Below are 22,582 nucleotides of genomic sequence, written 5' to 3' on the forward strand. Positions count from 1 at the left end.
CAATTAATTGAAATATGATCTGAATGCGGTCTCATTTTTATTTGACAACAATTCTTTAGTATTAACAATAGCAAGGAGATCTGTTGCATCCAAACAAACACACCTAATTTCTCCTTAAGATGCATCACAAGCGCGTGTTACTCCACATGACAAACTGCACAGGAAGAGGGGGGGCAACACACTAATGTAAATCTAATATGTGTGAGAGACAAAGGAGTGAAATGTGTTGAAAGAAAAGGATGTGTCAGGAATGTAGAAACCCATTCACGGTGAGGACAAACAAATACATGTATCCACCCCCCCACCCCCCCCCCGTTCTGACAAAAACATTGTGTCATGTTGTTTTACTTTCTCTGTACATGTACTTTAAGTGTTGAGCAGCAGTTAGGGTAGATGTCAAAAATGCATAATTTTGAGGCCACAGCAGACTTATAGTCAAGCTAAACTACGGAACCATACATGAACCTGATAGTTTGTTTTTATCAGTAATGACTTCATCATGAACAGACTGTGAGGAAATTCTAAGCAGTGAATATCTTACTCTGTATTTGATAAATAAAGAGTAAGTGGACATAATGGGAGACATAATGCTACATCTTAAAGGATGGAAATAAATCTGATAAAAAACAAACTTAATGGATGCAAAATTATTCAAAGTAGTTCACTTGTTGCTGTACTTTAGCTGGTGGATTTTGCAGGGGGGGCTTCTGCCTCCTGCCTGAAATAATGCTGGCTAGATGACTTGCTTATAATGCGCAGAGAATCAATGGAGGAGAACAGGATGTGTTAAGGGCAATGGCTGTCTGGGAATAGCCTCGGTGACATGTTGCATAACTTCTGAACATTGATTTTATTACTTAACAGAGCTCCGGCATTACCTAACCATCTATGTTTATCCCCATTAAGTCCAGCAAAGCCAAAATATTGATTTGATTGGAGTCAAAGTTAGTTTAGTTATGTCTCCTTTTCCCCTTTGATGGATAGATGCATAGACAGACAGATAGATAGATACAAATGTAGATAGCACCACTTGCAAATCCCCTTTCAACTACTGTTCATATGTTGAGAAAATAAGTTTTTTCTCTGTGCACTGCAGATGGTATGATGTCTAGTAGGCCTATATCTTTTTATTATTATTAGAGGTTTGTATGACTCAATATATAATCCCCCTTTTCTATTTCATACTTGCAAATCAATAATTTATTTCTCTTCCTCTTATGTTTTTAATTACGCTAATTTATCTGATTCATCTACTTGTGTCACTTTTGCTTCCGGGTGTTATTACTGTGCAAATGAACTCTTCCTCTACTCACCATGTCATAAGTGGTGACGACTTTCTTGAGGACCTCTGGTAGCAGGCCTTGGGGCTCCAAGGTAGGGTACTGGTCAATGAGGTTGAACACCAGAAGGGGGCTGTTGTCGGATCCAGTCAGGCGAGGAGAAAGGGCCAAGATGCACTGCTTAAGGTTAGCCACCGCTGAGAGGCCGCACAGCTCTTTAAAGGACACTATGGCATTCTGTAGAGAGAGAGAGAGAGAGAGGAGAGAAATTAAGACTGTGCTTGTGTGCAGTTATACTGGCATGCCAAGAAAAACATATCTCTGATGCTTAAGTCTGGCATTGATCTGCATTAAATATATAACCACAGCCCCACACTGCCAAAGGAAGTGGCTGGAAGCTCACTCATTACCTGTGAGAACTTTCCTTTTTGGCACTTGTTAGCTACTCGTAAACACTCGATCTCTTTGGACTGACATCAGTATCACATGGAAATGGAAATGGAACACACACACACGCATACACGCAAATCCTAGCCTTCCTGTGAAAGGCCAAATTTAAACCCAACGTAAACAACCGGAGGGACAAACTGTGACAGGACGGCCAAGATGTGTTATAGTCTCAAGGCCAGTGGCTTGTTATCACACAATGACTGCAATATAAACAGGGCTACTAAAATAAATCCTAATACAATGCCTGAAGAAACACAACACCAGACCAACCACAGAGTGTTGTGACACTTGAGTACAGTGTTTCTCATAATATCTCATGTTTCTTTACTAAGACTTCAAATATGACGTAGTATTGACTTTTCATGATCCCCCTGGTGGTGAAGCTCGCTTGATACCAAAGAAGAAGAAGAAAAAAAAGACACTGGTTTGCTCTTGTTTGGGAGCTATTAAAAACAGGAAGTCCTTTAGGTTAAACTCGTCAACAGTTTGTTCATCTGCGGTGACTTTTACATTATAAAAATCTCAGAATTCCAAGAGGATTAATAGGAACCTTTTCCCATTTACACATTAGATGTTGTAATGGCTTTTAGGGGTGGTGGGAAAGAATTGATTCTTAGATGCATCGCGATGCGGACGTGGACAATTCTGCATCGATTCACAAATGTCAATCAATTTTCTAAATGTTAGTTAATAACATGATGTGAGGTCAGTGCAGCACCCAGACAGTCTACAGCACGCACACGAGTTATCTTGCAATTAATCTTTACAAAAGGCAGAGGTTGCAAGCATGTTTTGATTTAACATCTAAATAATTACCTTTGCGAGACTTATGAGAAGTTTATTGTCAACTTCCTACGCCGTCACTCAGAGAGTAACGTTAGCGGAGCGGAGCAGTGAACTCAAGCAGTAAAATAACGAGACCGGCTGACCAACACACACTACAGCATTAAACAACTTAACCCAACTCTGGGGCAAAGAAAATAACTCAGTGCTCAGTCTGTTTCACCTCAAAAACCCTGCGACCGCTCAGCGTCTTAGACAATTATGGCTTTCCCTGGAGCTAACAGTGTAGCAGACAGGCTGCTCTAAACTGCTGGAGATATAACGTTCATGACAACACAGTGGAGCACTCCACCTCATTTTGTTATTCTCATACAGGCAGGAGACCGCAAGATGCTTTCAAATTAATTCATTCATTAATTGATGCAGTTTACTTTTTAAAATAAAAAGGCTGCCAGTTATGATTCATGTTGTATTTCAGTGGACTAAGGACACCAGTGAATGGTTTGGCACACAGTATACTGGAGCAAGACTAAAAATAGTGCCCCCTTTTTTATTCATTCAATTGAAAATTGGTTTTGAATTGAGAATCAATTACTGAATTGAACACCAAAGGACCGGAATCGAATCTAATTGTGAGATTCCCAAAGATTCCCACCCCTAATAGCTTTACTGTTCAAATAGGGAACTTGGCTCCCTTTGTAGGTCTTGACTATTGGATTAGATCAAATCTGATTCAGTCAAGCCTGGTAGTTTTGTTTTTCTCTTGTGTGTGGGAGCTTTTTTTAGATGCTCAAGCTTCTTTGTAGTATGGTTATAATCTATACTGGATTTGGGAGCACAGTTTTCTCAGTCTACCCTTTCCGAGGAAAACATTCCCATAATGGAAGATGCAAAAAGATTCATGCAGTTACCACATTCATGATAATATTGTTGACTCAGTAGTGCACACAAATGGAGGCCGAGGACACTAGCACATCAAATGAGCATTTAATGGAGGTTAATTTGAAATGTCTTACCTGCATGTTTTCTCTGAAGTCTGTTGCCTCCCTCAGTGGCAGCAAGGCTGTTTTGAAGACATCATCCACAGCCTTGATCAATAGCACTCTCATGCTGGCATACTCTCGACTCCTCTTTCCCTTTCGTACAGACAGTCCCCTTTTGTGTGGTTTGCCACCTCCTCTCCGATTGGTTATGGCCACATGAACAAACAGCAAGGTATGTGGCAGAACCTCTCCTGTCAGAGATTGTAGTGGTATGTGGCGGAAACCTGGCTGGAGACACTCGAAGGGGATTGTGTATTGGCCGATAAATTCGTCACCAATGTAGTCATCATCCAGAACCACAAAGCGTACCATTGCAAGCTCTGGGAGATTTATCTGAAACTCAAAGCTCTCATCAAACAGAGGGTTGTCCCCATTCTGGTTGACCGTTTTAGTCCTTTGTTCGGCACAGTCAGCAGGAATGCCATGTATTTCCACATATACGTAGGGGTCCACTACGTCTCCTTTGGCACCTGAGCCTTTGGGTTTTGGGAAGTTTTGTCCACTGATGATCTTGATGTGTAAGAGCTGTGGAGAAACACCAGGCACTGAATCTTTAGTGTTGGCACTAAAATATGAAACGTGCTCCCTCATGATTGCTGGACGTAGCACATAACCACAGTTCCCATTCTGACGGAACCAGCCAATGTTTAAATCCATCATCAGGCCAGGGGTCTGGTAGTTCATTGCCACAATCTGGCAACCGCACTTCCAGAAATCTTGTGGATTCATGTTGCTGGAGTCAATGCGCATGGGGCTAGGGTAAACTCGTGCTAGGAACTTCTTGTTATAGTTAACAAAGTCCCCTGGGAAGTCACTGGCACAGCGACTGGCAAAGACCTCATTGAAAGAGCAGAGCTCCCAGTGCTTCTGGCTCTGGAAAGATGTTGGGAAGTCTTTGAACTCCACAGACTTACACAAGGTCACCAGATCAGAGAGGTCCTTTGAAAGCTGGAATTTCTTAGGTGCGATAGTCTGTTGTTCAGCAGACTCAATGCTCATCCTTTGAGACATCTCTGCTCCTTCATCCTCATCTGTCACTTCACCTTCTGAAGCAGTGCAGTTTGTGCTCAGTTTCTTACCCTTCAGCAGGATCTTTCCCTTCAGTTCGGAGGGAGATGGGAGGTAGCAGTCTTCAGGTTTAGGAGCATCTAGGTTGATCTTATCACCAAGGATCTTCTTTAGGTGTTGAAACATGACTCTCTGCTGCTTTAAAGAGCAATGGTTTTCTAAACACAATATCAGTGGAAACTCAGATGCAACAAAAGCGTATTTGTTGATGACGTCAATGACGCTGCGAAAAACAATCTGTGAGGTCATTGTGTGACCGGTGTAAATAACAGGTTCGTTATCAGGCCCATCCCACACATCAAGCTCTACACTGCGACAGCCCATCTTGAGGGCACGGATATACCCTGTCACATCAGAGGGACCTCTGAACTGATCTTCTATCAGGTATGTGTTGTGGGATGCATTGATGTAATAGTGGGACAAGGGCTGGTTCATGTCTTGACATATTGTTTTGTGTTCAGGGTCAAATATATGGCACTCTGGAGACATAAGATAGTTGGTAAACCCATCAAGAGAGAGCCAACCTTTGAGCCGGCCCTCTTTAGATGGTTCATACTTCTGAATGACCTCTAAGCTGGTGTCTTCACTGACTTGTGCCATACCCTGCTCTGCCTCCAGAAATATCATTAAGTCCTTGGTATCCAGAAATTCTTTGTTGCTAGAGAACTGAACAAAAAGAAAATATATTTCTGGTCTGGTGCAAAGATCATGAAAGACCTCAATGAACTCCTCTTTTGTCACATCAGAACCTACTTTGTCTTTAGCTTTGTGAATCTCCTTGAACTTCAGTTCTATTTTCACATTTTTAAGTCCTGGGTTCAAGTTTTTGATTAGCTGCACAGCAGCACATATTGTTATTTGTTTGCTGTTGCTACTGTCTGCTTCATCAAAAAGTTCCCCCAGCCAAGATGAGCGCATGTTGTTCTGACTGCTCTCTATCATATTTAAGGTATGTTTCCCATAGGAGATCAGGTACCTCAGTCCTGTGATCCATATGTTGGCTACATCTGCAGTGTTTGCCACCAAGTCCAGGGACTCATAGTTCTCCCCAAAGATGATTGAGAATGCACAGTCTTCTGATATCTGATCATAGGTGCCATTAGTTCTAAAAGTGTCTGTATTTTTCCCTGTCCGAACCTCCTTGATGGATTTTACATCAATTTTGGCCTTCTCTGATTCCTTCTTTGAGGGCTCCCATCTCAAAGACTGCATGTCAGCATCAAGCAGAAAGTAGCGGTGGTAAATGCGCGAGTTGGATCGCACTTTCTTCAACTCAGAGCCATCCACCATTGCACTGATGCAGTCGCTTGCACTGCTGATTTTCTTCTCAGTGGGCATGCTGCTGAATGAAACAGTCTTCTTTCGTTCTTTACGTTGTCTGGAGCCATCCTACAAAGAAAGAAATGAATATAAACATGAATATATGAACATAAATAAAAATCTTTACATAGATACTGATTTAAACGGTCATATAATTATTAAGACTCACACTTCGAGCAATAAAAAATGTAATCATGAACACTGAGTGAAAACATTGAAATTTTTGTGTTTTAACTCAAAGGAATTAAATACATATCTTTTTTGCTACCTGTTTTTGTCCAACAATGGTTTGCTTCTCATCATTGGCTACATGAATCAATCAAGTCTGAAAAGAATAAATGTCTGATGCGCATTTAAGTTCTTACAGCTGTAGAAGAAGAAACATAAGACCAATTTGGCTTAAAAAATAGTTGTTGTGAAGTAAAAACTTAACACTTTGGCTAAGGAAAAGCATAATAACCCCGGGATTACTTCACATTCATACGAATACAGGTGACTAGAGCTGTGTGATATGACCAAAATCTCATATCCTGATAAAGGTCATTTCATATGTCGATAACAATACATATCACAATATAACATGCTTTTCATTAAATTCAATGAATAAATAGTTTCTGGTCCATGTCCATCTTTTGCGGAGATTAAATTACTCTTATTGGCTTTTTTTTCGCGAAGCTTTTATTGCACTTACATTAATGTAACAAGTGTAGTTGTTGTCAACTTGAGTACTTTACCTGGGTCACTATCTCTCCTCTGCTCTGCTGTGTATCAGCCCCACCCTCACTGAACCACAGAGAGCAGAGGAGGGTAGTGCGAACATAAATGACTGCAAAACACAGTAGAAACTCCCATACTGAGCTAAAATGAAACAAGTGCACAACAATTCTGTAAATAACAAATAAACAGTCTCTACTGTGTTTTGATGTCACTTATGGTGGCGTTAGTTTCTCATCTTCTCCGCCCTTCGTTTCACCTCTGAGCCCTTCCACACACGGAGCTCAGCGTAGCAGAGGAGAGACAGACAGCAGTGGAGAGTTGATGACAACTACGCTACACTTGTTAAGTTACTGTAAGTGCAATTAAAGCTTCACAATTAAAAAGCCAAGAAGAGTAATTTATTGATGTAATCTGCAAAAAAGATGGACAGACTCCAAATGATGAAAAATATTGCCATGAAGAGTGTGATTTGTGACACAATGAAATGAACAATAGAGCAAAATATGAAACAATAGACATTTTTCTATCATCACACGATATATAGTCATATCACACAGCCCTACATTGCGTCTGAATAGGGTAAACAACAACACTCGTTTGTTTTAATCAATAACAGAACAACATGCTGTTTCATGTGTTCATTGCGGTTTGTTTTAATCACAACTTAATCAGATTTAGGGCTAAGCTCAACTAACCTTCAGCCCTGTCACCACATAAGCTTTTTTTAAACCAATTTTCTGCACAAATGGAATAAAGCCTGAATACAGGAATTCCCCTTTCTGCTTTCTATTTCACTTCAGTATTCAATATTAGTCTGACAAATGTAAATCGCTACCGTGAATAGCAACACACGACAAGGAGTGCACAACAAGGCTGCCTGCTCTGAACTATTAGCATACTTGGTCCTTGCTCACCGGTCCCCTTTTGTTCTCTCTGAACATTTGCTGAGCAGAATCAGAGCAGCAACTTTGCTGGCTGACTCAAGGTACCTGTCACTGTATATTACGGAGATAAAACAGGGAATCTCCCTCAGGAGAATATCACCCACACAAATCTAGTCATCTACAGCAGCCATATTTTTGACATTTTCAACGAACCCTGCTCTTTCCACTGCAGCAGGTTCTTTCAGCATAAGGAGACAATTTTATATTTTGGATTATTCAAACTCATTTGACAGGTTTAGCACCAGCCAAACCCAAACCCTTGTTAATCATCATGTGGCAGGTTAATAGTACCACTTATATAAAAGGAATGCATCATTTTGTCAACTATACGATGTTGCCAAGTTAAGAATTCCTTACGCTGCACTCCAGTAGAAACTCTCGATGTTAATTTTCCTTCCGGGATTTAATGAAATGTTCAAAACCTTCACAGCTTCTTATGTAATCAAACTCAAATTATCATGCCTCACTAACTGAAAGAGAACCAGTGCTCAAACATTGTGTCAAGAGACGTGAAGATCGGTTACATGTACGACTTACATGTGTTGACAAAAATCGATATGTGGCATTTGTGAATAGATTCAGATCCGTAGAGGAAAAGTATCATGATTCTTATATACTATAACCCACCCCTATGTAACATGTGCACGTTCCTCCCTTTACTTCACCAATTCAGCAATGAAAATCGGCCTTCTCTGCTGACAAAATTTATAACAATAAATCTGACTACACCAACTAAGATAGATAACAGTGTACCTATTACTTTTTTGTAATTTTTGAAGCCGTTTCATTGGAATCACCCAATTTTGTCTCCTGTCAGCCTGCTTATCGTCTCTCCCATCCTCTCACCACACTACTACAGCTCAGCAGTTGCTGTGAGAGAAACGCAGCTGTGTTGTGCTACGTCACGTATAGAGCTGCACAATTAATTGAAATTTTATCTATATCACAATATGGCCTGCTGCAATTTTCAAATTGCAGGAGGCACAATATTGTCGTCCCGGTCTACAGATCATAATCTACAGACTTAAGAAAACAAATTGTTTGGTACGGATCCCCGCAAAAATCACACCATAATCATTTTAATATGTTTTTAAATGAAAATGAGTATAATGATGTAAAAATGATCATTCCCTCTAATGTCTCAACTCTTTATTGCTATATCAGTCTAAATAATCACAATTAGATATTTTTTTGAAAATCATTCAGCCCTAATCATGTATATACTTGTTTGCAATTGGACAAGATGCAGCTAAATAAATGGGGACTGATCATCTGCTGAGAGCACAGTCTTAGTCAGATTGTTTATTTGTTTGCACAATTAACACATCATTGTAGATGACATACAATAATAAAACTAAATGGTTATGTAGAGGAGACGGAAAGAAAGGATGTTTAAACAAAGTCCTCCCCAGCATGAAAAACATCTCAGATACAATCAATTGAAATAATAATAATAAACATCTTGTGAAACAGATCCAGGGAAGCCTGTAAGAAGGCAAGTCTGAAATTAAAGTAATTAGGTCATAAAAATGATGTGATGATTTTTTCAAAATAATCATTATAAATCCCATCTGTGTGTTAGAATATTGCAAAACACAGACTAACACATTTACCATGATTGGTAAAATCTTACACCTCTCTGAACTATGAATGGACCATGTCAAGTAAAATAATAAAATCACATTCTGTTACACAGTCTGCTGCTTAAAGAGAGTTCATTATATAAAAAGGGGAGCTTAAAACCTAAATGCATGACTGCAGATAATCCTTATGATCTGGGCAAGAATGTGGACGTGTTGTCTTCGTGTTAACCTTGAGTTGGGTCCCAGCTTGCTTAGTGGTATGCGTCTGGTTCCTGCTGTATCGCCAGGACTGCCATGCCACGCGTTCTCCTCAGGATTTCCCCTTACTTCCTTTACCAAAACTAGAAAACAATACTGCACACACCCTTCTCTGTCTTACTATTTCTCATTATTTCCTGAGGAGAGTACTTCTTATGCAACAGTCCCTCTTCTGCCTCTGGTAGTAGTCAGATGGGCAGCCAGGGTGTTTTCTTTTACTATACATATGGTTTTATTTGTCCTTAATTGGTACTTGAAAAGACAAGCTCACATAATCAGATTATCTATTTATAGTTATATATCAGATATTTTTTATAGTCTGCATATTCTTCTAGACACTTATGACAGTTAATCTCTGTTTCTTGAAGTTCAACAATAAATTGTATCTTCAAAGTGAACCATTATCATGTTTTTTTTTTTGGGTTGGCCAAGCCAGAGCGCAACACATCGTATAAAACAAGCTTCAAAATATGAATACCAAAAATGTCCAATTAATGTCAGCGCACACAGCCTTCAATTACAAAGCATGCCTCGCTATAGTTTAGCAAAAATAGGTTTATAAGGTTTTAATAGGCTTTTTTAAGACTTACGGACCCTCAAGGATCAACAAGTTAGCAGCATTGTTTGATTGGGAGTGTATTAAAATTCCACAGGGCAGTGTGGTTGCTATAAAGTATCAACTGGAAAGTACATTTCATAAGCCAGAAATTACAGCACCAGTAAGTACGTGCTGAGTCACTGGTATTGATAAACAACCCTATCAAATCCCTACTGACGTGTAACTATTGTTTTGTGTTACTGTGTTAAGTACTGGCACTAAAGAGAAAAAAAAAAGCATTTCAGGGGATAAACTTCCAAAACACGCTGCCGCACAATCGCTTTGAAACTGTTGTGAAAGTGCTTTTTTTTATACACCATCAGAGGATTCAAGGTTAGAGTCTTTTTTTTCCCCATTGTTGACAGAAATTTTGTATATCTGCTTTTAGCTACGTTCAGAGAGGAAAACCCCTGGTACATTTGGAAAGCAAGTCAGTAAAACATAAAAAGGATATAAGATGTTTTCGTGGTATTTCATAATAAAGAAGATAATAACAAGGATAATCACCCTGTCAGGGGAAATTACTTTTAGGCCTTTACATAACATTTCAATATACATACAGTGTGTGAGAGTTAGGGATGGGTATCATTAGGATTTTATCAATACTACTACTCTTATCAATACTCCCTATTGGTTTGGTTCCTTATGATACTCTTATCTGTTCTTTTTCATTACTAAAGAATATATTATTTTAAAAAAGAGTAAATCCAAAACAGGATCAGAATTGATTTATATTTCCTAGAGCAGTAACAGTAATGTTTACAAGAGCAAAGTCACTATATAAACTTAAAGTTTAGAAAGAAGGTACAGCTGGTACAGAGAGGAATGGGGCCTGGTTTGTCTCAGCTTGTAGCTAAGTTTTAAGAATTTGCCAAATTTTTTAGATACGTGGCAAACTAAGCTAAACAACTAGACTAAATACAGACAGCTTTTGTTTTAACTTGTTCATAACAATTCACTGTTGGCCGAACTAGCTCGCTTTGCTTGTGTAAAATGTATTTGTGGATGGGAAACTGCATGAACAGATCGCTTTCTACATGTTTATGCTTGTTGAACAGGTTTATTGATAAAGTATTGGCTTTTTACTCATGACAGTTTATTGCACTTAATAATAATAATAAGTGTAGTTGTCATCAACTGGAGTAATGCCTTCCATACACTAGAAGACTTTGAAAAGACTTATAAAAGACTGACACCCCCCTTCTCTCACATCTAAAGACAATGTGTCATAAGTCACAAACTATAAGATTTTGCAAAGACTGATCTTGCAGAGTCACTATTTGCAAGACTACAACTAGATTCCTTTTGAGATTATTTTCCCATCCTGCTCCTGGTTGAAATGTACAAGAAGAAGAAGAAAAAAAACTGTTGAACAATGGAGCAGAAACAGAAGCAGCTTTTGGCCACAGCTGCCCTTGTGCGTGTGTGTGTGTGCAGTGGTTTGTTCTGAAAAACCAGCCAAAAATAAAAGAAGACACCGCAGAATGTGGACATGACCCTTGTTGAGAGAAAGTAAGTTAGAGAGTACGTTTTCGGGCCTCCCTGGAGTCCCCGCCATGTTTACTATCTACCCAGTTAGCGGGTTCCTGTTTGGTGCTGGAGAGAGTACACCTACTGGTTGTTGACGATGTTCACGTCATTGAACTTCACTATTTGCATGAGCTAGGACTAATCGATTGAAACTGATTTTATGAGAACATCAAAACGAGAAAAAGGTGCCACAACTCTACTCGCCGTTATTCTGTTATTGGAAATTTGTCTGCAACAGTTGAAATTGCTTGAAAAGTCGTTTGGTGTGAGGCCGGCATGAAACGTTATCTTTCACTTCACCTGGTTCGCCGTCTCCGCCGCGCCTCTCTGCTCTAGCGTTCGCTCGGTGTGTGTATGTGTGTGTGTGTGTGGGGGAGCTGAGCCCCGACACAGAGAGCAGAGGAGAGGCTGCAGCGTGATAATAAATTACACCAAAATGTGAAAAAGTACTAATAAAAGAACTGACCTTAAAATAACCCTGGGTTTTTAAAATGATAGAACCGGTTCCAATTACGAACCGGGTCTCAGGGATGAGAGTGTGTGTTTTGAGTGAGTGAGTGAGAGAGAGAGAGAGAGAGAGAGAGGCGACCACAGGAAGAGACGACGAGAAGACGGAGAGACGGTGAATAAGACAGAGGATATCCAACTGCTCACAGATCCCATAGGAATATCAATCCCCTTATGGACTGAATCTCACATTTTTTTTCTGGCCCAGTGAGCGGTTATGAACTGTCTGTACAACTGAGGACATCACAGGGGACCCATTACTCTCTGCTCCACTCTGCCCCCCCCCCCCCCAACAACAAGCAGCACCTGATTCATATTGCAGCATAAATCCCCCCTTCAGCTTTAGACCAGGATTGGCATCAATTCACAATAACATAAATCAATTCAGTGAGCAGAATTTCATCTGAACATAACCAGCCTGGGAGCTCTTTTGTTTAAAATAAATCTCCCATTGTTTCAACTGCACAGTCGCTAATGACTAATGATTCATTCTGACATACTGCACACTTTCTTTTTGTAAGTGAAACAATTTCTCATATATATATACACAGTATATATTATGTAATGTGGCATAATGTAAACCACTAAGTCCTGAGATCAAGAGTAAGAATCATTTTCTAAGTCTGGATTACAACCCAGACTCCACTACCAATAAAGCTGAAGCAACAATGGTTACACCTAAGAAGCTCATACGTATCCCACAGCTTGTACGTGCCTTTTATAGGACAAACAGTCCAACCCAACAGTAAATAACAAAAGGACTTAAACAAAAGAAATCAATTAGCCTGAGAAGGTCCTTACACAGTAATCCTTTAAAAAATGACTTGAGAATGAATGAAACAGCAGCATACTTGATTGTTGTTACATGGTATTACATCATGGTTTCAATTTCCAAAATTAAGTTTTTTCTCTGTGATCACCTTGTATATTAAATTGTATATTACATTAATCTGTGAGGGTGTTTGGGTGATGTAATGTAACTGATAAACGGACTAATCAGCTGAAAGATCTTGGCCCTCTTGGTCGTACACAGCTGAACTAAAAAGAACAGCAGCCTTCAGTCATCGGATTGTCTGACCTCTTAGGGACAAATACTCTATTACGTAACACTGTTGTGCGGATACACGGTGACAAACACATGCAACACAATTAGAATCAGCGGTTACAGAAGAGTACAACTCAGTTTAGAAATGTGTTGCTCATAAAGTCCAGAAAAGTCACATTTATCAGTATGAATAACTCTTTCCCAAAAGCAGTAAACTGGGGATGTTGATTCTCTCTCTTTTTTTCTTTTTTCTTAACAGATTGAGTCATCAGCTAATAATCTCGATTCCAGATCTAGTAATCTAATAAAGAGGAAGCCTAAGGTATTAATATAAGAATTGAATGTAAAACATAAAAAACACAATTTTTCTCAAACTCTTCTCTATGTGGCACTTCAAGGTTTTACATCATTTTGGCTCTGGGTTTTCTAGAGAGAGTCTCTTGTTTTCAAATACTGACTGAGTCATTAACCACAATAAATGTATTTGTTAATTTAGTCATATTAATACCTTTACACAATGTTGAAGCTTTATTAAATTGCAGACTGGTCTATGCCTAAAGGGCATACTGAATACCTTCTCTGTCACCAAAGCCAACATTTTCATGTCATTATGAAGGCAGGCCGGTCAACTGATGGAATTACATAACATGCAGCCAGATACACACGAGTTTCACAACAATTTTTATGGTTCTTTTAGGGCAGTTATGAAAGAGGAAAACAAACACCCATACAGTAATTAGTCCATAGCTACTGGAAAAGATTACTCGCTATTCAAATGGTCAGCTGCTGATAAAATATAAGCCTGTGAAAATCTTAGTGGTGTGTAGATATCAGCTGAATGACTCCCTCCACTTCCACTTTGTTCCACTTGTTTAGTCTGTCCTGCAAGCCTGCTTTGACCATGACAACGTAATCCTCTAAAACTGGTTTCCTAACAATTTTATGACTAGCGTGGATGAAATATTTAATGGGACCTTGAAAAAAAAAAAAAGTCAACCGGCAAGTAGAGCACTTTAAAATCAAATTTCTTCGTGAACACATCATTTCCCAATCAGTGTGATGGGCCTACTTCTGATGGAATGAGACTAGATAAAGTTAAGCTGGTCTCCTTTGATATTAAATTGCAAAAAATGTCAGGTTACTCTTAAGCCCCTTTTCCACTACATGGTACCTGCTTCACTCCACTTGACTCTACTCACCTTTTTTGGTTTTCCATTAGGCAAAAGCTGCAGATAGTACCTGGTAACTGGTATCTGGTACCAATTTTTTTTGTGGTATCATCTCCATCCAAGTTCCAAACAAGCTGAGCTGATACTAAAAGGTAATGTGAAAACACTGAAGACCACCTGATTGGTCAGTCATTTCTCTCATACTGCTTCTCTCTACCACAGTTCCTTTCTCCTCGCTCGACCACCGCCGCTCGCTCTCTCTTCAGCTAAAAAGTTGCAGCCATGCTTGAAACACAGCATTCACAAATGAGGGGAAAAACCCCCAGATTTGTCCTGTTGTTATTTGTATCTAAAGAATGAATGAAAAGGGGAAATGCAGAGGATGGAAATGAAACTAAGAGAGTCTGTCTCCACAGTAAATCATCTGTTGAGTGTTTGATGGTTAACATTATTTATTTGTGCTTTAGAACGTAACCGTCAGTAAACAATTACAAAATTTCTCTCATTCACAGGCTTTTCTCTCAACCGCCGCTCCCTCTCTTTGGTCAACCACCGCCACCCTCTCTCTCGTGCTCACTCGCTTTCTCTTTCTTTTTCTCTCATCTTTTTTAAAACGAGTCAGGAAACCGACAAAGCTTTTAACAAGTTCAATCAGCTGTGCTATGTGTGTTTGACCAATCAGCGATGGTCATCACTGCAAACCCCGCCCTACATTAAGGGGTACAATCTGTTATGGAAAACAAAATACGGAGAAGTACCTAGTACTAAATAGAGATGCACCGATACTGATACTGATACTGATATCTGGTATCGGTCTAATAATGACTCAAATAGCTGGATCAGGAATCCTAACCATACCATTACTTTAATAAATGTAAATACATTTTGTTTTTACGAAGCAGTGTTTAAGTCAAGCCTGATTTTGCCTTACACATGAAAGAATAATCCCAGCCTCTTCCACACAGTGAAGCATACAACTTATTAATTAAACACTGGTATTGGATCAGTACTTGGTAGAAACAGGTGGTAAATAGAAACAGGGCGTCTGACAAAAGTTCAGCTGCACTGTGCTGCGCAGCCCTAGCAGCCAGTTAGGACGCTCTAATAGAAAATAAAGCAATCAAATTGATTTTGTCGCTGATGCTCACTCGTGTCGCATTCAGTTAAGACATGGTGTGAGCTTCTTGTTGAGCAAAGAAAGGCCTGAGATATCAATTGCTACACCTGAAAATGATAGGTCAGAATGTAAAGCAATTTTTACACTTTAACCACCGATTGAAATAGGCCTGTTTTCAGCTAATCGGCCCCAATCAGTCTCATATGTCCTATTTTTTGCCGGTCAAATTTTCTGCACATAGCCACAGCGTGGTTCACGTGGCCGCACACACACATACAAGTCACGCACACAGCACACAGACAGTAGCCACACACACACACACACACACACACACACACACACCACAAACACACAAACAAACCATACCAAAAAATAAGAGATTTTTTCATAACAACTTGACAAGTGATCAGGGTGAAATACTTCTAAAACTCCTCACCTTTACTTTAAAGGATAGGTTTACAGTTTTTCAAGTTTGTCTTAAAACAGACTTGTCAGTCATGCATATGAACATTGACACATGTTTTTCTTGCTTAATCATTCCTCTTGTTCATGCTGGCTGTTAAAAGATCCCTTTCAAACACGCTTTCAATGTGTGTGATGGGGACATGCACATCGAGCACAGACAGCCACACACATACAACATGTATGTCACACACACAGCATGACAGCCACAGACACAAACACACAACATGAATGTTTCACACACAGCTCAGACAGTATAGCCACACACACACACACACACACACACACACACACACACACACAACATTCACATCGCACACAGGCAGCCACACACACACACAACATGCAATTCACACAAACAGCGCACAGACAGTAGCCACACAAACACAAGATGCACATCGAGTACAGACAGCCACACACATATCAGATGCACGTAGCGCGCACAGTGTGAAAGCCACAGCCACAAATACGGAAATCAGAAGATCGGTGCATCTCTACAAAAAACTGTATCAAAACTTGATCAAACTGAGCATCTACAAACATGAACAGGGGTGCTGTTCACTCATTTATTGATGAGTCGTGCAAAGCCACAGCTGTAAAGCACGGCGTACACCACTTAATTGTTCAATCGAGTCAGACTTTGAAGCATTTAAACATTATTCAAGTCAGGTCAACGCTGAGATTGCTGAAAAGATCAAGCAAAACTGTCATGTCACAGTTCAGACTAAAAAAGAAAGGCATCAGCACAGCTCAGCATCTGATAAGACATCCACGATGAGACAGTTTCAGCCCACTGGCAGGCTTCAAACATTGCACTGCACAGAGAGTAAAAATAACGCAGTCTATTAGTGGCCAATTTCATTAGATTTCCACTGGCAATATTGTTATTATTGCAAAAACAGCTTAGCTGATTCATCTAAGAACCCTCTTAAAGTTGAACAGCGTTGAGGAACTGTGAATAACAAATACCTGGTCTACTTCATTTCCACCTAATCACAATGTTAACTCTTGGATTCAAGCACAATTAATATGAGTATATTAATCTCACATATTAATAATAATCTTAATAAAGTGATATATTATTGTCAATAATATGTTACTGCTATGTATATTAATATAACAGTTACATGACTAAGTAAAATATATCATCTTTATCATCAACTTTGTCCAACATTATGGATGAAAATGCCTACAAAATAGCAGATACATGGTAACATGTATCCTGCAAACAGACCTAGACCTTGGCAGGACTTCAGTTTGTGATTTTATCAAACAAAGCTTTCCAGTTTGTAAAGTTACTAAGATAATAAGTTTCTAAATGTGATCGAATAACAATGAAAGAAGATTCAATGTAGATAGCGTTCGCTATAATGTACACACTAACATTCTTCCATTAGAGAGCATTACATGCATAGTCTTATCAAACATTCAAATATTAAGTGCGTGCAGGAAATTACAACTAGATCTTAAGTTGGTTTGACAAAGAAGCTATCCGAGTTTAAGCACTAATAAGACAATGGAAAATGAAAAGCTGGTCTACAGCAATTAACAAAGTAGACCATGTCAACACACTTGTCTAGATTATGTTAATTATGAATCAGCACTTTAGAACAGCTAAATTATAAAACATTTAAAATCAACACTGAGTTTGACAAGCAAATATTGGGCTTCCATGATCCATTCCTAGAAAGTATTTAAGTAAATTCCCTGTGAGAGCAGAAATTGTAATAAAGGTGTGTTAACTCTAAACATACTGTCAACAGAGGAGCTTATGAAATATCTTTTATTGACATCAGAGTCACTCGAGTCCATGGATTCCAATATATGATAGTGGTGTAGAGACTGAATTAGTTAACTGTTTTAATATCCATTCTCCTTTCTGTGCTTCATTACTTATTACAGCATAATATTAAAACAACTCAAGCGAGCAATATTTAAGTTAAGAACCACCTCTCCCATTAATGTGGTGGAACTGTAATCACTGCCAGGTCATTTGAACTATCCTCAAACTAACTGGGTGAGGTGAGCTGTTCTTTAGTAAATCAGTGACACCTGAGCTGGTGAATAGGCAATGATTCAGGTAAGCGACTGAGTGTCGCTGCTGTGAGTCGCCTTGAACAAACACAGCCACCAATGAGCGAATAGGAGACAGTGGCGGGGAGCTTGCGTAAAGGATGGTTGTGAAAATATCTTTAATAAATTACCCCATAAACCGCCTGTTGCGTTGTTTTAGGCAACCGGATTACACCCAAGCGTAGCAAGGTACACTGCTCAAGCACATATTCTGAAAGTCACTTTCAGAGTTAAAAGCACAACTTAGGTTAAACAACAATCTGTGCTTGGCATATTTAGGGTAAATGACGGTAGCGAAGTCAGTCATTACACTAAAGTGGCAGTTTCTTGAGTGACATTATGATTCATTTCTTTGACAATACCGGTCACAACAATATTTTGATCACCACATTCTTAATGGAAAACTTTATGCAACGCATTTCAGTAAAAGACGATGTGTGGTAGACTTTTTTTTTTTTTTTTCCATCAGGCACTTTCAACAGTCATTTCAAGAGGGATTCTGTTTCACCAATTCATTTTCCTTGCTTTAATTCTCTATTTGGTCATGTAAAAAATGGAGATAGGGGCATGAAATGACTGTTAACTTACTCATTGCAGTGAAGCTACTCGCATGGACAAATGTACTGTAGCATATACAACACTAATTATCACAATTAATCAGACTGCAGAACGGAATATTTATAACATGAACACTGATGACTACATTTGCATTAAAAGTCTGCTGCGCATAAGTACTTGAGACACAGATCATACGCTGAAAGCATCATTTTCAGTGTAGAGTGTTGATGTAATGTTTTATCACTAAAATACTTTGGCTCTAGGAAAGCACTTCTAAAAATGGATATGTCAGTATTTATAACATGTATTCAAAATTTATCCACAACCTAACATTGATTCAAGTCTTGAAGCTGTGTTAAACATTATCTAAAATCATTAATGTCAAATATAAATGTAGGTATGCACTATGCAGCGTGCAAAGATGTACTGTGGAAATTTTCTGACATCTGACGTAGAAATGAAAGACTGTAAAATCACCCTTTTGCTCGAAAAAGCACAAGTTAAAAAGAAACAACAGGAAATACTACCAAAACCTACAGTTACTAAATACAAATATAAGATGCGAGATTTTCTGTAGGTTTGATCTTTTTTTAACCTGCCTTATCTGCTCATCACTTGTGAAAAAGTTCACCTCTAAAAAACCCCTGTCAGAGGTGAACGGTCATGTTTAAAATGAACAGCCACCAAAAAAATGAGTTCATTGCAGGTTTAACAGGAGCATTCAATGTTATTCTTTTAATGCAAGTGATGCAGACTGAACAGCCACTCCAGTCTGACTGAATGATATGATACAATATGATTATTTCCATGAAGAAATTTGCACTGCTGGTCCAGCATAATTAGTACCATATTGTTTTCCCTTTTAACAGGGTGATATCACAAGCTGAGTTTGTTTTCTTCTCCTACCAGAGCTGTGAAAAAAGTGTTATTTACCAAGCAATGGAAAGATCCTCTTTGCTCAAGAGGATCTGAGGTGAGACGTGAGGTGGGAAGTAAAGGGTAGCCATGGTCTCATTATTTCTCCTGCCACGGGCCACCCACATACAGCATGGTTACAATTTACTGGTGAAGACAGAGTTTAAAATGGACTAGAGTAAACACTTTAGACAGAGGCTGAGTTTAAAATTGTCTGGTAAACACCTTTCCTATTATTCAAGCTATGGGTAAGTGCTTTAGCATCACATAGTCACTATGTAACACAAACATACGCTGCTCTATCTTTAATGCAGCAGTTAAACTACCTCGTTTGATATTTTATGTACATGAAAAGTTATATTTCAAACTACAAATGTCATTTTGATATCAGCAAATTGGTGATGTACAGCTATGGAGTACATGACTTTTCCCATTCAAAAACATGCAGTAATTTATGAGAAAATCTTGGATCCACACCAAACAGTGATCACTTGTGCCTTGGTATGTTTCTCAAATTTTCAAGTTTTTTTTAAAATATTCATCTAACTACCAAAAAAGGGGAATGAAACATAACCTCCTTGATAGTGGTAATTACTCTACATCTATTTCCGGTGAAAAGATGGTTATCGTTAACTGGTACTCCACCCAAAATCTATCTTTCTAGTATAAAACCCCAGTGTAGGTTTTGAAAGGTGGCTGTCAAGTTAGTATTTCATCTTTTGTAGGGGGATGTGGTCACTGGTTGTGGTCAACTTTAAATCATGTCAGTTAAAAACGGTTTAAAAATAATCAAAACATCCATAAATACATCTCAAACCATTCCTGCAGCATAATTTTTTCACTGTGAGTCTGTATGCTCAGTATGCACCACTATGCCAAAATACAGCTAAATACACTGCTTCCAACAACATGGAAACACAGTAAACTCAGTAACCACACATGCAAAAGGTTTTGTAAAGGTAATTTTGCAAACCAAGGACTGCAGGTTAACTGTACTGGTAGCCTGTGCCCCTTTACCTCCACACATGCATGCACACCCAACACCACCGCCGAATACTTTCGTTAAAACAGAAACCTTTCTAGATGCCAGATTGGTGTTAAGCACCATGCATTACAGCTGTTACTATCAGAATGTGGTCGGAACAACCGCATCCTCCCATCACTTCACAGAAGCAGTTTAACAAGAACCAAGGGCTCTGACTGACAGAGTGAAACAGACCGCCTGTTACCACCGGTCCAACCCTTCACAACTGCCGTCTTGCTCTCTGCGATATTCGATCAGTCATAGCTGTCAGAAACAAAAACAACTGCTTTTAAGAAAATACTGGCATGCAGACAAGGGCACGGCCTGCTGCTTATTTGATTTGTGTGATAGCCTTCAGATAGGAATTGAGTGTTTATGAAATCATTTTTTGAGTTTCTCAATCCAAAGCCACATATTCTTATCATGCTACATTTTTCACCTGGCTTCAATTAAAATATATATGTATATGTGTGTGTGTGTGTTCACTGTCTCTACATTATTAACAATATGCTTATGTAATATTGCTGTGAAAAAGCAGAACAGGCTGATTAAAGTCAAACATCACTTTCATTTCAGTAAATTCAGAGTATGCACTCTTAATATTTGATTTACAGCTGGATAGGAAAATCAAAAAAAAAAAGTTGAGCTATAAATGATGGATGATTTTGTTTTCTAACCTTATTATGAACTCCACTTCCTGCATGAACCTGAAACTTGGTAGGAGTCCATGTTCTATTAATGCCAACTTAACGTGAGATTCATTTTGGCTCTGACTTATCGGAAGTCATCATATCTGGTGTGACTCATTGGATGTTTATCCATCTGTGTGCTGTGTTGCTAAGCAAACGCCTCAAAATGATTTCAAACTGACTCGTTGTGCATTTCACTTATTTCATATGCCTTGTAATGAAGGCTTTCATTGTGTAGTCTGATATGGCACTTATTGCAATTAGGTCATTGAGCATTTCAGAATGATTTCTTGTCTGCATGGTTACCCTGGCACTGGACCACCATGTGGAAACCTCTGCACACATTTGCTAGAATGGACCAGGGCATTAACGCTGCCAGGAACAGCAATGAAAGGTTTTCAAAGTAGTTTCAAAGTAGTTATTTAAAGAGACCTTTTGGCTTACAAGTTTTGAGAAAATGTAAAAAGAAGTCTGAAATGTATTCTGACATTTCTCTCTCGCATTCACACCAAATCCAGCAATGCGGGAAAAACAGCAGTCCTCCCGTTCATTTGAATGGAGGTACAGCGTTTAGGCTGCGAGAGTGGGGACCGCATGGGATGCAACAAAAAAAAACGCAGCAGCCGTACGACAAGAAGTTGAATCAGACTCAACTTGTGCTGAAACGCAACCCAACATCATGCTGCCGCGGCCAATCACATCACCAAGTGATCAGACCCGAAGACACCCACAGGAAGAAGAACCTTGTTGTTTACTTTGTTGTTGGCTTCCCAACTCATAAAAAAGATGAGAGAAAGAAAGAGAGAGAGAGAGAGCAGCAGTGGTTGAGCAAGCTAGAGAATGAATGAAGAGAGGGAGCGGTGGTAACAAGAACAAAGCAGTGAATCAGAGAAATAAAACATTATGTTCTAAAGCACAAATAAACACGCCCAAACCTCTGCACAACCCTGTGAGAAGGTGCCGCATTGCCGGATTTGGTGTGTATGCAGCTTTATTCAAGTAAGTTTCAACTTGTTCCCTCCCTGAACAGAGCCTATAGCTCACAGGAGTGCACGTCCCACTGAAATAAATCGCTCTCAAATGGCCTGGGAACTGAGACATGTCCTTGTGTAGTGAGAGATTACTCGGAACTTTACAAGGAAGATATGTCAATATTACTCCCATCAATCTCCAGACAGAGGGCACGTCAAAGTTCAACACCCTCCATGTGCCAAGAATTTGTGTTCCTGTAAAGCTCGTTGGCGAAAAGGTGAGCAGCTGAACCCTTTCTGCTGCCAGAGAATGTGCTGAAAGCTGAGCAATCTAACACCCCATTCAGACCAACACAGTGGCTGTGTCTGAAATCACTACCTTATTCATTCATTCACTACTCTCTATATAATAGACACTAGTTTGCTCAATAGTGAGCAGCGAATCAAAATTTTGGACACTAACTAATCATCTTAATAT

General features: G+C 39.2%; 1 protein-coding gene across 1 annotated transcript in view; it reads right to left on the bottom strand.

Moving 5' to 3' along the window:
* The window catches only part of LOC137190942 (inactive phospholipase C-like protein 2), a 48,664-nt gene that overhangs the window by 19,214 nt on the left and 6,868 nt on the right, over nt 1-22,582 (bottom strand). The window contains exons 3-4 of the mRNA XM_067600686.1: nt 3,530-6,013; nt 1,314-1,517 (exon numbers count right to left, since the gene is read on the bottom strand). Of these exons, the coding sequence (XP_067456787.1) occupies nt 1,314-1,517; nt 3,530-6,013 (2,688 nt within the window). The remainder of the gene's footprint in view (nt 1-1,313; nt 1,518-3,529; nt 6,014-22,582) is intronic.

This window comes from Thunnus thynnus, chromosome 10, assembly GCF_963924715.1.
Source record: "Thunnus thynnus chromosome 10, fThuThy2.1, whole genome shotgun sequence".
Classification (NCBI taxonomy): Eukaryota; Metazoa; Chordata; class Actinopteri; order Scombriformes; family Scombridae; genus Thunnus; species Thunnus thynnus.